Source organism: Lepisosteus oculatus, chromosome 3, assembly GCF_040954835.1.
Source record: "Lepisosteus oculatus isolate fLepOcu1 chromosome 3, fLepOcu1.hap2, whole genome shotgun sequence".
NCBI lineage: Eukaryota > Metazoa > Chordata > Actinopteri > Semionotiformes > Lepisosteidae > Lepisosteus > Lepisosteus oculatus.
In genome coordinates, this window is record NC_090698.1 from 1050299 (window position 1) to 1067662 (window position 17364).

At 46.0% G+C, this 17364-nt stretch overlaps 1 protein-coding gene across 1 annotated transcript in view; it reads left to right on the plus strand.

Moving 5' to 3' along the window:
• Nucleotides 1–15086: 15086 nt before the first annotated feature.
• Nucleotides 15087–17364, plus strand: part of ppp1r37 (protein phosphatase 1, regulatory subunit 37) — a 45499-nt gene continuing 43221 nt past the window's right edge. Inside the window, exon 1 of the mRNA XM_015340994.2 lies at nucleotides 15087–16886. Coding sequence (XP_015196480.1) covers nucleotides 16271–16886 — 616 coding nt within the window. The 5' untranslated portion in view covers nucleotides 15087–16270. The remainder of the gene's footprint in view (nucleotides 16887–17364) is intronic.

Here is a 17364-nt window from a genome sequence, read left to right on the forward strand (position 1 = left end):
GGGCCTACAGATGTTCGGATGCTGCGGCCCGCTGGCACTCTGCAGGTGAACACGGAGTAGGACGGACGCTCTTATCGGAAGCTGCGCGGTTAAGCCCCTCAGGGGGAAAGGATAGCACTGCTTGCACGAAAACAGGATATGAACTCGGGCTGTGACACTACTGCACACACCTGTATATGCGCCTCCCTTTGACTCTCTTAGTACATGTCTGCTGTACATAACAGCTCACACACAGCTTGGTCTGCCACTTTCCAGACAAGTGCTCAAGCACACCCCCTCCCTCTGCTCCCACTTCCAAAAGTCCTCTGTGTCAGCAAGGACAGAACAAGGATGTGAAAAAGATCTTCTGCGTAGCCTCAGCTGTCAGCGCTTGGCCCAAAAACGCCACTTTCCACTCTCACCTTGTAAAACTGACAAAGCAGGAAGGAAACAAGTCCTGGTGAGATCAGGAATACCACAGAACAGCTGAACAGCTTTGATTAGTAATCATCTCCATATTTAAATCCATTCTCTGGATTCAACACACCCTCACACTTACTGAGTGCAATTCTTGTACATTTTGGCTGACTAGATGCTAAAAGGCACAAGTACTGAGGAGGCAGAAGTGTTATTCAAACAAATCTCCAGGGCCTGATGGTGTTTTACCAACTGTACTAAAGGAAATGAAGGATGTTATTTATGGAGTGTTAACAAAATCTCCAGCCATCACTCAGGATAAAGCTCGTGCCCGTTGACTGGAGAATTCCTCATGTAGTGCCCGCCATAAAGACGAAACTGAACCAAGTAATTTTAGACCAATAAGTCTGACTTCCTTTACAAGTCAGGTCATGGAAACTAATAGATTGTCTGCATGGAAGCAGAATTCTAGGGGATAGTCAACAGAGATTTAAAAGGTGGGTCATGGTAAACATATAAAAGGATATTTTTCAATTTCGCAGGTTTTGATAAAGTTCTTTACAAAATATGAATTCCTCAACTGCAGGATGTAAACATCCAAGCTAGTACACACATTAGGACTGAGAACTGTATAGACAATGGGTACAGATATGGGGTGAATGCTCAGACTGGGGGTTGTAACTATTGGAGTTACATAGAGATCCATTAGAACGGGTAGTGGACGGTCATTGATCTAGGTTCTGGAGTGGTAATGACATTCATTGATGATACCAGAACAGAACAGGAGGAGTGATAAAGACAAAATTCAGTACTTGGAGAAATGTCCTACTCTTACAGGCTAAAAGAGCTAAATGTTTTTAGGCCTGAACAGAGAAGACTATGAGTATTAGGAGTCCTCCAAGGCACTGAGGTAGTTAACCCAGTGAACCTCCTCAGAATGACAGTGAAGCATGAATCAGAGGACACAAAAGGAAAAGGCTTTACACAAAGGGTTGTGGGAGTATGGATCAAGTTACCCAGTCATGTTGCTGAGGTTGACACCCTGGCGTCTTTCAAGAAACAGCTGGATGAGACCCTCAGATCAATTAACTACTAAAATCAAAATGAGCTCCTTTAGATGAGCCAAATGGCCTGCTTCCTGAAAGGCTTGAAAAGAATGAAAGGAAAAGGCCGCAGCTTGAGACGCCAACAAGAGAGCTGGCCCTGGGCAGCTGGTGGTCCGTCTCACTGCGGTTTCCTGGAAGCCAGATATCCCTGTCTGCAGAACAGCGGAGCTGGATAAAAACTTAACGCCAAAAAATTCAGCATCTCCCAGGGAAGCTATTGTGCAGTAATTTCTTGCAGCCCGAGATGAAAAATGATGTTTTTACAGGTGTCTCACAACACAACGGCGATTCTGCTCAGCTGGAAATCAGATCGACTCTCACTTTTTTCTTTTTCGTCTTCGTTTTCCCCTCTGACAAACTCCTACTATGACAGGCAGCTCCAGCAAGAGCAAACAACTTCACAGGCTGTGACTAATGCCTTTAACACAAACTGCAGTGATGACCAGAGCTTTTTATTAATTAATACTCCTCATTTAAGGCAGTGAGTCGGGGAGGGCACTGCGTGCTAGTGTTTTCCACAAGGTGAAGAATAAAGGTGTCATCAAGTCACACCTGAGAGACTAGAGAGTACCTTTCCCTCCCTGCAATGACAGCATGGTGATTATCTTCCCCTCCTTACATTCAGATTTCAACAGTAGGCCACAACGATAAATCTACACTTAAAAACTACAAAGAAAAGCATAAAGCCAGCAGCTGTTTACTCCTGCGATGTGACTCGGTACAGATGTGAAGGAGCTGGAAGGAACAGCCAGGAGTGATGACGAATGCCTTTCTCACTCTGCCTCCCACCGAGCCCGGCCGAGCTGAGCACGCCTGAGCCGAGCGCCTGGCTGGGCCTCTGGAACGCGCCAGAACAGAAGCACCTTTTAAACTAGACGTGAGAGGTTGTCTCTTTTCTGCTTTGCCGAGAAAAGAGTGTCTCTTCTGGGGCAAAAGAAGCTCCATGGTGATCTTTCACCGTATTTCTTCTGCCTGTTACACTTAGCTCACCGGCTGTGCTGTGTCTGCCTGTACACGACTGCTCTGCATTGTGGGAACACTGCAGTTGACATCACTAAGTGCTAACGAGTCCGGTGTGGCAGGAACCACAGAATCGTTTACTCGTCATTAGGGCACTGCAGCACAGGGACTGTAAATGAGTTGAAAAAGTAAAAATGTCTGTATACGGTACGTCACTAAGTTCCGGAAGTGAGCTAAGCTGTCATGAGGCTCCGAGTTTGCTCAGGGCAGCACAGCGGTATGGGATACAGCCCACAGCGTGATGCTGGCTCACCGGGTGACACCTAAGACTCGTGGGGCTCTTTGCATTGTCACCCCACTAACCACAGAGGGGTTCAAGGCCAGAGGACTGTGTTCGGTAGCTGAAGACTGAGCCAATCAGATTGACAGGTCAAAAAATAGTTCCCACCAATTAAACTGGCACCCCTGGTTATATTTCTGTGATCATTTGAACATTTGAATACTAGTGTTTCAGGAGGAAAGCTAGAAGACATCCCAGACAGAGGACTAGGGTGAGCTTCCAGCAGGTGTCTCCGCTACAGGACACAGGACCTGCTCCGAAACAAGCCAGCCCAGCCCTCAGCTCGTCCGTTCAGTCCAAAACCACAACACTGACGAGTAAAAAAAAAGACTGAAGAATAACACAACTTAATAAAAATATGAGTTCATTGAATTTGATGAATGGCAAACAGGGGCGATATTATAAATCTTTTTTTTTGGTTCCTTGAGGACAAAATATTGCATTTGCACATGTTCCCAAACATGACTGATAACAGGCAGATGAAACACAGGGAGCAATTACTTTGTGAAGTACACTATGCTCCAGAGAAACATTAAAATGGATTTCATCCTGAAAAAAAAAGCCGACCTGGCATACAGATCAGATTAAGCAATTTAAACACATGCGAGTTCACCAAGTCCAAACAACATCTGCCCCAGAGCGCTCTCTCTCCTGGCCCAGACTCTCAGAGAGCAGCATTGTTCACTCGAGGGCTGAGGTTTCCTTTGTCTTGCACAGAGCCCTGGGAACAACAGAGCTCTCCTGTTGGGCCTCCCGTCTCCAGTTAGGAAGGAGAACAGAAGAACAGATACACGCAGGCCTGTGGTACATCCCCAGAGGCAGCCCACGCTGTCTGATCTACAGGTCCCATTTTTAATTGTTTTGTGAAAAGAGCTAAATTGCTTCTGACGGGAAAATTGAACCACTTTGTCGGATGTGCTCCTCTCACCACAGGCCCTCAATTACCTTGATTGAAAATACTCACACTCCTCCCCAAGGCAAGAAATCATTTGAAATGTGTCTGTGTTAAAGTGCCAGCATTTCCCCAAAACTCAAAACCACTGCATGCACTGTTAACGATTACAGCACACAGCTTTCACATCTGTGCCCTTGAAATTGGGAAACCCCTCCTCTCACACTCACTGCTCAGACCATGTTCCTGTTCTGCTACTGCAAACGACAACAGGTCTCAAGTAGGACAGGGCCCTGCTGAGGGCCTGAACCCAGGATCTCAGGGCTGTGATTGGGGGGAGACAGAGCTCACAGGGTGCAGAACACTGTGCCGTGCGGGGCAGGAGGGATCAGTGCGATTGCCCTGGGGCTGCTGCTACTGTACATAGCACCACGTCCTCCTAGGCTGCAAACAGTGTGCAGCACAAGCTTATACATGTGACACCCTCGCTTATCAGGGCTTAACTGTTGCAGGTCTAACTTCAAGCCATAATCAGCCCTCACAGAAAAGCAGGCTCTTCTTGTGGTCCAGTGGGATGTCTGAAGACTGCTGAAGCTCCAAGCTTGCAAGTTTCCTTTTTCGTCATTCAACACACTGACAATGTTTGTCTCCTGTACTTATGACTCGGGGATATAATGTATAAGAAAGACAGTTACCATCTGGCACTGACTCACTGTCGTACTTGTGGGTTGAATCTTCATTTCAAGGTTATAGGAGATAAAACCCCTTTAACTCTAATGAAGAAAGATTGCAGTGCAGGCTTGGCTCTCTGTTCACAACCAGAACTGGTCCTCAAGATTGCTTAGAGCACCATATTAACCCAATTGCTACACAGCATGTGCTCAGGAACAGATAATGCTTAGCTGATTATAATGGGGACTGGATATTATATATCCCATGTAAAGCCACAAACACTAAACATCTGCCCCTTCGCCAACTAATTATTTTTAACCCGTTTGTCCCTTTTTAGATATATCTGAGAAGAGACAGATAATGGTTTCTTATAATTATCCTAGATTTCTTTCACCAATCTGCAGATCTGAGGCAATGAGTGTTGGAAGTTTTGAAAGCAGAAAACCTTGCAGCCTCTCACCTGATCTAGACAACCCCTGGCTGCTGCAACTCCAGTCACAGAGAGTCTGATCTCACATAAACACAGCAGAGGCAGCTGCAGAAGGCAGACCTGTCCAGTTCCACCTGCTCTGTGGCCCCACTGCCGGAACAGTGTCCGCAGGGAGACTCCAATCCTGGGCCGCGGAAGGACAGAGAGGAGCCACACGGAATCGGAATGGCTTCTCCATGTCCCAGTCTTGGCGCCAAGACAGTAGCGCCGTTTAAAGCAATCACATCTGAGCAAAGCACACTGAGAGCAGGAAGGCTTTAAACAACAGGGTGCAGATGGAAAAGAAGACGAAGGACAGCGGGTCCCCCTCACACAACTGAACAGCTCCTCAGCTTCCTCTCCAGGAGGGGAGACAGGAAAAACAAGTGCCTCTCTTACTGACGTGGCCCCAGAATAAAATCATTACCCCACACACCATCAATCTTCCAGCTCAGGTGCGGTGGCAGAGAGAGGCCTCGTTTTAGTCCTCCGCAGTTTTGATGCGTTTCAAAACAGCAATTTGATCTGAAAACCTTATGAACATGTGGTAGCCATTACGAGCCAGAAGTCTGGCAGCACCGGTGTCACTTAACCTTTGCGTTGTTAACCTTCACAATGGAAGCCTTCTCTGTCTGGTTCCCAAGAAACCACATATTTCCCCTGTTCTTTTCCTTGCCTGGGTCATGATTGTCTTTCCAAGTTTCCCTCTTTCCCACAAGAAACACCCCAACAGCCTCGCCTGTGAAATCCTGACACCAAAGCGAAGGGAACTGAGGTCCGGATTTCATCAGAACTTCAACCCACCTGCTAATCGGAAATGACAAACCCAGCACTTGCCGGTGCTGTGAAAACCAGTAGAAGCACGAAGCCGCTGGGGAGCCCCAAGCGCAGCCATGTGAGGAACTGAGCTCACTCATTCTGGAGGTCCGCAGGCCGCACGTTCTCTGGGCTCGTGGAGCAGCGGGCTGTTCCTGCTACCCGGGCCGGGCTTCACAGAAACAAAAGCACCAGTGGCTGAAGAAGACTGACCATGGATACAGGCACATGTCTGGCACCGCCGGCTCTGTGGCCTGGAAGCCTGAACGGTAGATAGAAAAGCTTTGCTGCATGAGGGAACCGGACTGATGCTTAATATTTGTTTACCCTCTAGCGAAAAAAAAAAAACAGTTTCTTCCAACATCTACAGTTGTACCTGTAATGTGGCTCAGCGCACACCACGCAGAACTAAGAGCAAATCAAAACACGGTCCGCTTTCCCCACTGCTTTCAAGGAACGTTTGAAATACTGCACTTGGTGGTGAACTGCCGCCCTTCGTGGGTCTTTGACATGCCAGGCAGTGGAACTTCTGTCTCCGCCAGCAGAGGGCAGGCTGTGGAGCGCGGCGCCGCGTTAGAAACCCGGGGCTATGGAGGAGCGGGCCCGCCTGAGGGGGCTGATGGGGGTGTTGCACTCGGCTGGGTGTGGGTGTATCTGTGCAGGATGCCCGCTTTGGCTCCTGTGGGCAGGGGTGGCGCCGAGGCAGCCTGGGGCGCAGTGGGAGAGCAGGACTCCTGTCCGCCAGCGGTCAGTCGCGGCCGCAGCCATCAGCTGACACAGGAACTCCGCAGCTCCCACACCCAGCGGCCCCTGCAGCAAGAGGGGGGACCTGTGTCTGTTGTTCCTCACAGGGGCACAGCTGATGTGGCCAGAACAAGCTACTGGGCTCTGCTTAGTGTGCTGGTTCCAGAAGGGGAGACTAAAGACTGAGCCTCGCCAGTTAAATAAGGAGACAGGTCAGTACTGCAGAAATCTCCTTATGGGCTCAACTGATACCCAACTAATATAACAGTCTTCTAAACCAACAAGTAAAGGTTTATTCCCTGCTGAAAAGAGAAAAAGGAAACACAACGTTTTGGCTGTGGAGCCTTCTTTGGGGCTTTGACACACACAAAGAAGGTGTATTTGTGTTTCTTTTCATCTCTTTTCAGCAGGGAATAAACCTTCACTTGTTCCTTTGCAGCCTATGCACGCTGACACAGCTCCCGGCTTGAACTTCTAAAATAACATTCTAAACTGAAACACAAATATAAATCTAAAAGCTGCAACAAAGAGTGAAATTTTAACAGACAGGTGCAAAGGTATTTGGCATCTTTCCCTGCCTTGGATAAGGCTCAGCCGACAGAAGAGTTCCACAGATGCTGAATACGAATTGAGTGTTAATGATCAGCTTTCACTTTATTGACGAATCACGACAAGAAACATTGCTACTCATGGTGGCCAATTCTTCAGCAGATGACTGATGAACGAACATGTAAAAAAACGGTCCAGCAGGAGAGGCTGTTCCTTGTGAAACAGGATCCGCACTCTCCCTGCCAGTGTGGCTGAGCTCCTTTGAGTGCTCTGTATCTGACCTTTTCTGCTCTACTGCAGATGTTGCTCCTTTAATCCCAAATATAGATCACATAAAATTTGTTTAAAAAAAAATCCTGAGATTACAGTATATATTTTTCCACATATCTCTTTCTAAATTTGTACTTTTCCTTGTGTGACATTTTGCTTTGGAAGGAAACACTTTGAAAAATCGCCAGGTTCATCTCAGCCTCAGCTGGCCCGGCGTTATTCCAGCGCCCTGAGGTGCGCCACTCCTCTCTCCTGGCTGCGGTTTATTCTTGATTGCTCCGTTTTTAGAGTGCTTTATTTATGTCTTAAAAAAAACGTCATTCACTTTCTGAAAGTCGGAAACGAACAAAAAAGGGGTTTGGAAAGAAGGGGCAAAACCAAGCCCTTCCTCATCAGCGAAGAGCAGGAGATCGTCCTCGCGGGCCCCGCCGCGTGTGAAACAGATTAGCTGGGGACTCCTGGATTCCTTCCCTGGGAGTCAGTGCCTCACATCTGTAGAAAACAGAGAACGCCCTTCAGGTCACCCTGGTCAGAACTGTGCTCCCCAGCGCTGGCCTCAGGAGCCCCTGCGCTGCACGCCACACGCTTGGTGCCTGTGGGTGTCCGTCCAGGAGCAGCCGGGAGGTCCTGGCTGACGCCACGCTTGACACTGAGGTCACCGCACATGTCCAGAGTCCTGCTCCCGCTGTCCCCAGGGGACAGTGACCACAGACACTTTCAGCTGCTTGATTTGCAGGGGACACAAGAAGCCACGGCGCAGTTCAGTCGGGTTCTGAAAGAAGTGGATTATTCCCGCAGAGCAGGCAGAGCCAGACCTGTCATGTCTCAGCTCTGAAACACAGGCACTGTGAGAGGGGTGCACAAACCAGGCGCAGCACCGATCTACCACTTGTGTCGCCAACATGTTATGCTGAGGGCAAGGACACAACGTCTGTCAACACAGTATGAAAGGGAAGACACTGCACAGAATAATCTCAGCACCAACACAGAAGGTACATGGATGTTCTGAAGTCCAGTTGTCAGAGATTGTCACACTCTTTCAGTCACTCAAATAAGAATTTGTCACTGTCGAAGTTATAAAGGTGTACATCTTGTTTTCTTAATAACATTTCTTTTAGCCAGCTGAATTCTTCACATCGAATCTTAATTGAGCTCATGGACTAGTTCCTTTCATCTGAAGTGAATTTGATTTGGGTATTGGGGCTGAATAAGGGCCACAGAGGTATCTGAGGTATCACATCAGATTTGCTACTGTACATTAAATGAAACAGGTTTTCAATCCACATTTTTATTGCAGTTTCTTGAGTCTACGGCAGCTTAAATACTGAATACTAAACTATCAACTTCACAATAGTTTTTAGATGCATATGCTTGTCTAAAAATGAGAGATATTGTTATTAGATGCAATTATCTCTTTTTTTATTTGTATAAAGAGTCCACAGTTCTTTGTCCAAGTAGTGCAGTATGCCGAATACAATGAAAAATATATGTCCGTGTCATCACCCCTAATGGCTACATGGAGACACAGTTTTCACTGTATTCATCATACTGCACTACTTGGACATAATGTATTGCACACACCCTGGACACACCGCAGCTCTATTTATATTGAACTCTGTCTGAGTTTATCTTATTCAATTTCTATTGCACTATTTTATGTATTATTATGTCACCTTATCTTCTAACTTTAATTTTGTGATTTTTATCCCCCCAGTGAGCTCATAGAAAAGACATTTCATTGCCAGCAACTACTGTTGCACGCTGTATTGTTGTGCATTTGTTAATAAACTTTGATTGATTGATTGATTGAGAATAGCTATGAAGTTGATTTAATATCTGTGTGAAGAAAAGTAAGTGAGAAAAATAAGTCCTTCCAGTTGCTTAACACACCCACTTTAAATTCATCTCAAACACTGACTTTCACATGAGGCTGATCCGACTCGCACAATGAGAGCCGATTGAGTAAGTTTGTACAAGTTTGGATAAGCAATTTCAGCAATGCACTCCTGAAATTACTGCACTTCACAAGAACAGTGCAAGTAGTTCTGTCTTCTTCAGCACCACAAATCGCAGGATGTCTGATGTAAGGGGAGTGGAAAAGACATATCAAAGCTTTTTACAACGTGGTCTCGCTTTTCTCTACATGTAAACTACCACATGTTACTGTGTTGCTAACCACGTTACCGTTTTCATCCAAGAAAGGGCTGGTTGAGATCCTCTGATCAATTAGCTCCGACCTGCCAGACCGGCCTGATGGGTAGAAGAGGCCCTTTGCGCAGCCCAAGTCTCCCACATGCTTTAACACTGTTGATTGTTGTCCACTCCTACATACAGTATACATATACAATCAACCACTGCCTACCAAGTGCTGATAGGACCCATTTAAACAGTTCAGCTGGTACAATTACCAGCAGACACTGGGATGATGAAGTCCTAGACTGGGAGGCCCTGTCTTACAGAGACTAATGGGTATATCCAGCTTCACACCACTTGGGAAAATGTCGGATTCAGAAATGTGGAGTGGATGCTCTGGAAAAGCCTCCACTGGGCTGTTAGGATGAGTCCATCCACTCAAGAGCCACTTAAAATCAGGTCCACGCCCTTTCCCAGAATGCAGTAAAGGCATGAGGGGGGGTTCTGAATGAGGGATTCCTGATAGGTGAGGACTGAAACACACAGATAATTTTTTATAGGCCAGACCACTATTCTGCAGTTTCTACCAAACCGGTACAAAACAGTGGCAAACAGATTTAATCACAGGACGTTCGGCACAGAGCAGTCCCACAGGCAGCTGGGAACAGGGCCCAGGATGAGGCCTTGGATCCAACCACCGTGTCCGGTCCAGCTTCAGCCACTACTGGTACAAGCCCTCCAGCTCAAGAGCGAGCCGAGCCACCACACCTGAGGGACACAGAAGGGACAAAGGGCCAGCTCTGGTCTGCAGCACTTGTACTTCTCTTTGATGCTTTAGCACCTGAAGAGTTGGGGAAGTTGATCAATTTAGCCAATTAAGTCTATAACGAGCTGATTTATGTGATTAAGTACTGAGCTGTAATGAAAATCAGTGTAGTGTCCTCTTACAAAAAAGCAGAACATCACATCTAACATATTAAACACAGATGCAGCCTGCGAGCTTAATCACAACCCAGTTTCCTAATGCAGAAGCCACATACTTAATGAAGGCCCGTAATCATGCAGGTTAGTATATAAATAAGCTACTGGTGACAGGATCATGATATTTATAAACCAGATACATTTTCAAATAATTACTTTATTCTTTTTACTAAAAAGGAAATATAGAAGGGATACAGCTGGTTTTCGTCAAGCATGGCGACCAGGAGCCTCGCAGGACAGAGCAGCCATTAATAATACACAGGAAGTGGAGAAATCCTCTGAAATGAGTTCAAGAAATCTGCACAAATGCTTCCAATTTGATGTTAAAATATTTACTTAGCTTGCTGGTGGGAGCTCTTACCTTCCCTTCCTCCTTCTGTGTTAAGGAGCCAAAGAGCAAATTAAAACCTCATTCATGAAAGTAACCTTGACTCCCTGAAACATGAGTACAATGTGGTTCTGAAACCAAATGCCAGTGTTACACTTGTCCAGTGTAACTACTTCCCAGAGATCCCGAGGAGCTTCACCTGATCACTACAGATCTCTCAGTATGATCTTGACAGCGACTGTCTGAACTGAAGTGGTGCAGTGGTCAGCCATGCTTGAACCTCCAGCACTGGGGCTAAGGGGTTCATTCCTGGGGCGCCGTCTGTACGGAGTTTGTAAGTTCTCTCCGTGTTCACGTGGGTCTCCTGTGACCTTGTACTGGACAAAGTGGTTAGAAAATGGATGAATGTAGCTGGTGAGGTGTAGAACAAACGCTAACAGTGACTCAATTGATCCTTAATTCACCTGGTGCAGCAGCGTCTCTCACCTCTGCCTGTTCTGCTGTGTAGGAGGGCTGCTCTCCAGTGGGGGGTAAGTGGGCTCCTTCATGTATTGCAGAGCTCTGTCTATATAAGATCACTTTATTGGCCATATACAATTTCTATCATTAGGAATTTGTCTTTCCACATACCCCAGCTTTCTGGAAAAGTCCTGGACAACTTTCCCCCCGGCCTTTACCAGTCATGGCCTCCTAATGATCCTCATCTCTGAACTGGCTTCATCACTCTGCTCTCCTCCCACTGAGAGCTGGTATGTGGGGAGAGTACTGGTGCATCATCCAGGTGGGGCTGCACACTGGTGAGGCTGGAGGGGATCCCCATTACCTGTAAAGTGCTTTGAGTGGAGTGTCCAGCAAAGCACTATATACAGGTAAGTGCAAGCAATTATTATTTATATATGTTATTTTAACAATTAATGAAAGCAACAGTAACAGAAACAAAATGACATAAAATCTTAGTATTGTAGTATAGTATGGGGTCTGCAGAAGGGTAGTTCTATTAATTTTTAAAGTGTGTGGCATGGGTTAAGAGAGACTTAAGACTGCGTAGAAAAGCTGGGCACGGTCATGCCGCGGGTGCCGTGTGGAAGCAGAAAACGGCGCCGCTGCTTGAGAACGCCGCCCTCTAGCGGTCGATGCTGGTGCTGTGTGCGACGCTAAACACATTTAAAAAAATGTTCCCATAATCGATTCCTTTTTGAATACACAAATCCTGTTACTTCACGGCGGAAGCTCACGTACAAACAGCTGTTTCGTTTGACATCTTAGACAAAGAAATTCGCAGACTGTGACTTCAGGAATCGCACAGCTAAGGACGCAGCGACAATTTTTCCTAAAAAAAACCCTCCCCCGCTTAATTCGCCATCCGAAGGGCTACCCCATCCCACTGTTAACACCAATATAGCGCTGTCGGGTTCACGCGCCCTCGCCACTGCCGCCTCCGGTTGACCCCCCACCGCTCTAGGGACTCGAACCCGGACCTCCAGCGTCACTCCACAGGGACCCAGCCTCTTGAGCCAAAGGGAAATCTCCCGTTAGCCCGGCGGCTGCGGTCTCTGCTCTCCACAGGGAAGGGCGGTGACGTCACCGCGCTGGTAAGACGGCTCGCACAGCCTGCAATGTCGGCGGTCTGCGTTACAATAATAATGAGAAGAAGAACTTGGTATTTACTATTTGTACTGAACTCAAGGACACTGTACATAGTCATAAATAATAAAAAAAACAAAAAAGTAAAGGATAGTAAAATATAAAAACAAGAAATTACATTAAATAGGATCACCAGACGTCTTTTTCCCCCTAAATCTCCGTCCGGGCGGAGACATATTCCCTTATTCTTTTTCCCCAGTGATGTTCGAATCGAAATGGCTCTTGTACAAATATCTACCGATACAAATATCAGCAGAACCACAGCCCATCCCCCGTTGACAGGGGATTTTATTTTTAATTTAGTAAACATTTAAAACAGAATAACTTAGATGGTGGCTCCTCCACAGCTGAGTGACCAGTAACAAAACTCGACTAGTCTTTACAATTATTCGAAATATGATCTATTTAATAATTATTTACTTGTGAATAAAAAGGGGAGAAATATATGTTCAATACTGGAGTCAAAACTAACTTTTAACCATTTAACTAAGGCCAACTAAAAAATATTGTCAATAAAGTACCTCACAGTTTCAGGCAATCGGGTATTCCTGCGTGTTATTGAATGCCAGCCGGAGGGTCTTTACTGGGCAGACACGGTAATTAGGAATTCAACTTCATGACCTTCCCAGTGCCGTATTTCAGGGAAGGAGGACCGGAGCTCTCAACAAGCCCCACTTCAAACCCAGAGTTGTTGAACTCCTGAAGGGTGAGCGACGCGCCGTTTTCCACATTAAGGCTTGGTTAGGCTCGGCTGAGGTGAACAAAAGTGAGAAAAATATATCTGAGGGCCACCAATTTCTGTCTGTTGTTCCTTTTTTCAACCCTAGTCATGCCCCCCTTACAATTCTTTAAGTTAGGGAAATAACGGAAAATTACAATAAAGCAGGACACAACCTTTTTTGTCCTTCTGATCACTCAGTCGCATTTTTGCTGACCGCCAGCAACAGCTACATTAAGGGTGAAAACAGCAAAACAAATGAAAGGCCTATGAGCTGATACACCGCGGAGATCCAGGGACTGAGACAGGCTTCGCAGGTTCTGCTCTTCATTGTGCAAGTCTTACAGCTGGCGGAGACAGGCAACCCCTCCCAAGACACCCAGGTACCGCACCCCAGTCATCCCAAAACACAAGCGCCACAGCGTCGTAAACACAAATAGACCCAGTGTGCCGGCATAACATGAACCATATTAAAATGTGCTGCAGATATCCGTTTAGTATTACCACCTTCTATAATGCTACCTTCACACATGTTTAACAGATCTATGAAATTTGACTAATAAAGACTTTAAACAGGGAGAAACGTATTATTTAATATCTTCGAGGGAAAACTGTCGACCTTTGGGTAATACAAGTTGCTGCACTCTGAAAAACTGTTTTCATTACACAATTTATTCACACCATTACAACACAAGACTCCCAGAGATCACTAATATAACAAAATAGCTACTGACACAGAATTTAAAATGTAACAGAAAAAAAAGATTAAAAAACATTATATAAAATATTTACTGTTGTGAATTTAGCAATTATTAATGATTTAGGAGTCATTAATAACACAAGTCAGACATTAATTTGAGTTGACAATATGATTCAATAAAACCTTACTCTTTGATTTTTCAGAATTTAGTTTTGCATCCAAGCAGCTGTTTTACACATTGACAGGCTTACAGGAAACATATTAGTAGTACAAATAAACTTACATTAAAAATAATTGTAACATTACATTAAAGACATCAAACCATACATAGTCATTGCACATCCTTCCTACAGGAATCCACAGAGTTTTCCAGAACCTGTGAGTTTACTCCCCTTGTACCCTAAGCCTCTATAATTGCACATGACCCCTTCATTTTGCACATACCCACTGAGTTTAGCACACATTGATCCTCTGGAAAACGAATAACTTGCAGAAGCTTTTCTTCTAATTCTGTTTCCAGCTTCCTTATGGCTAAAATGACAGGCCGATTCCACGTCTCCACTCAAAGCGCTTTACAAGTAATGTGGTGGTGGAGGGGATCCCCATGACCTGTAAAGCGCTTTGAGTGGAGTGTCCAGCAAAGCGCTATATAAGTGTAAGCAATTATTATTATTATTTATATTTAAGAGGAGCATTTTAGAAAGATGCTTTGGGAGGTTCAGTTCCCAAATAAATTCCAGTACATCAGAGAAAACAAGACACACACACACAAATCAACCATATTTATAAATGAAGGCAAATAAAGCATCCCTTATGTTTCAACTTTGAGAAGAAAACATTTTCTTGGGGAAAAGGATCAGAGGAATGCGTTTTGTTGCTTGAAGTTCTAATTTATATTGTGCAAAACTGCTCAATTGTTTAAATGATTGTACGTTTACAGATAATACATGCGAAGAATTTCCTAACACTTAAGAAAAACGTTAAAAATCACTGATGAGCGATAAATCAAACCACAAGCAAGCAGCACTTTCTTTAACACACGTTATGAAATCCTACTACACACCAAAGCAGCAGATTCAATAGATTGAGTTGCAACGATATTAGAGGAGAACTATATTATTAACCAAAACAAATACAACACTGAAGTACAACAATTTATTTAGAATAATAGTCGATTTTTATTCCAGATGTGTTTTTCATTTTGCATGATGTTTAACGCTCTAGCGGTAACGAATGTGCTTTTACTAAGTGTCGAATTCGTCAGCATCATCACGGCAATCAATGGAAAACAAAACAGTTGTTGGGTAAATGTAGAAAAATCTTAATCTGTAGATTCGCTTTCAATGTCTTTAAAAGTTATTTGATTTAGGTGGAAGAAAAGACAAAAAAAAGTTTAACCGGTGAGTTTGAAAGAAAACGACTTTTTAAAACGAGTTTATTGTTAGGCAGTGTTTAAATCGCCACTTAATAGTTACCTGCCTTCTCCGGTGCTTACTGTCGAAACTGCTGCTCCGAAAAGTCAAGCTGTCGTTTTCCAAGCGGAGGTTTGAGAAGCTGATGTGTTTCTGGCGAGAGACGTATCGCTTCTTTAAGACACAAGGCGGAGGGTGGAAAACAGAAAAGGAGCCGAAACTATCGGAGAGAAAGATGTCACCCGAAACAAGCTTCTCGACCGAGTCTTAGAAAGGGGAATGGGACCGTCCTGGCTAAACAATGCTAGTTGGGGGCACGACTTGGGCGATTTGAAAAATAATCGTTGACGGAGCTTTTCCTGCTAACAAAAGACGTAAATAAAACACGAGCGAGAGGAATATGGGGAGGTAGGCGCCCGTCGAGGAGAGAAGTTTGTTTTCTTGTGGAAACGAGTGAATACAGGCGAGAGGGCGATGTGAAGAGCAGCGGAGTCAACATGATCCCCACTTGATGCAGCCGGAGTCATCAGCCGCGGGCTGTCCGAGCGAGAGCGGCGACGTGTTCGTCTACCCCGAGAGACGTAGACGCAGCTGTATTTCAAACCGTGTCCAAGTGTAAAGATTCACAGAAGCCCATCCATATTTAAGCATTTCATTAGAGAACATAAACGACTGTTCTTGGATAAAGAGTTAATATATAGCTGAATGTTTAGGTGCTGCAGGCTGTGTTTAAAACTATATAAATATTATGATTACTGTTGGGCAAGACAGGGGCAGAACGTCAGCAGGACCTGAGATTACTTCACAAGTTTGAACTACTGATTCATCGCGGTGATTAAATACTCCCGCCATAGTGCATCTGTTGCAGGAAAAATCCAGGAAAAAAGAAAGGCGACTAGTCGGATACTCAAACACTAGAACAAGCCACTACCTTTGGCCGGACAGCGAGGTGCAGTTGGTCTGCAGGTGGTTCCTGTCATGTGTTTGTAGTTTACAAACAAAACAACCGATCTTAGTGTGGGCTTCACCTAACCGGGAGTGTTTACACCCTTTTTAAAGATACTGTTTATTCAAATCCTGTAAACGCTGGGGTAGGTGTTTTGCAGTTTTCGTCCGTTCTAGCTTGGTAGAAATGAGAAAATGAACAGCGAGGCGCAGGATCTAGAGTTGAGCAATGGGAAAGCGAAGAAATCCGCTGGCGAGCAGGCAGACTGCGCAGAAATCATCCCCCGACTCAGCCTGCGGGAGGTGGACACAGCCGGGCGAGTGGTAGAGGGGGAGACCGCACTGGAGGTGGTGGATGGGGGGGGCGAAGAAGAGGTAAACGGGGACGACAGAAATGGGGTTCAGGTACCCCAGACGGCCGGGACTGATCTGGATTACGGCCCAGCAGACGAGCTTGTAGCGGCCCAAGGGCTTGGTGCCACTGGGGATGATGCACAAGCTGGCGTGGATTTGGCATTGGAGGACGGGCAGTGGCCAGAACCGGGCCCTGTGCAGCCCGAAGGGGGCCCGGGAGACAGGGACATTGTGTCCACTGATCCAGATGTGGCTTCGGAGTGCCCAGCGAGCCTAGGGACCCCACCCTCGACACCGGGGGCTGCTGAGTGCGCGCCCCTTCAGGTGGGGGCCGGTGTGCCCCCCTCACCGCCGGATGAGCACGAGAAGCTGAAACACGGGGTGAAAAGGGTGACTTTCCCCTCAGATGAGGACATCGTATCCGGAGCTGTGGAGCCCAAGGACCCCTGGAGGCATGGTAAATACCGTCCTTCCGCTGGCACCTGAGTTCCTGCCACTGTGTCTTGCTGTTTCGTGTCCAGCCCTGTCTGCTCTCATGACAGCACAGCGGCTGCGCTGTTAGACCAGATGGCACATCCTGAATTCCAGGCCTCTCATCTAGTGGCGGGTCAGATGTGAGATTTCAGGCTGATGGTGGTGAATGTGTTTTTCTTCTGCTCAAGATCCTGTAACAGTAGCTTGTCAAGTTGCAGGTCTGCTAAACTTCATGTGCTCTTTTTCCTTCGCAAAGACATGTCTCGGGTTTTAAAGATTTTAAAAAAGTGATTGATTGGAAAATAGATGTGCCTAGAAGGAGTGGAGTGTCTTGTGCTAGTAGTGTCCTCACACAGTCCTTGTTAGTGGAGTAGTAGCAGACACGCATGCCATGAAAACAGCCGTTACCTTCCCACAAATTTCCAGTTCTTCAAGCCAGGCCCTGCTTCATCCCTCCTGTG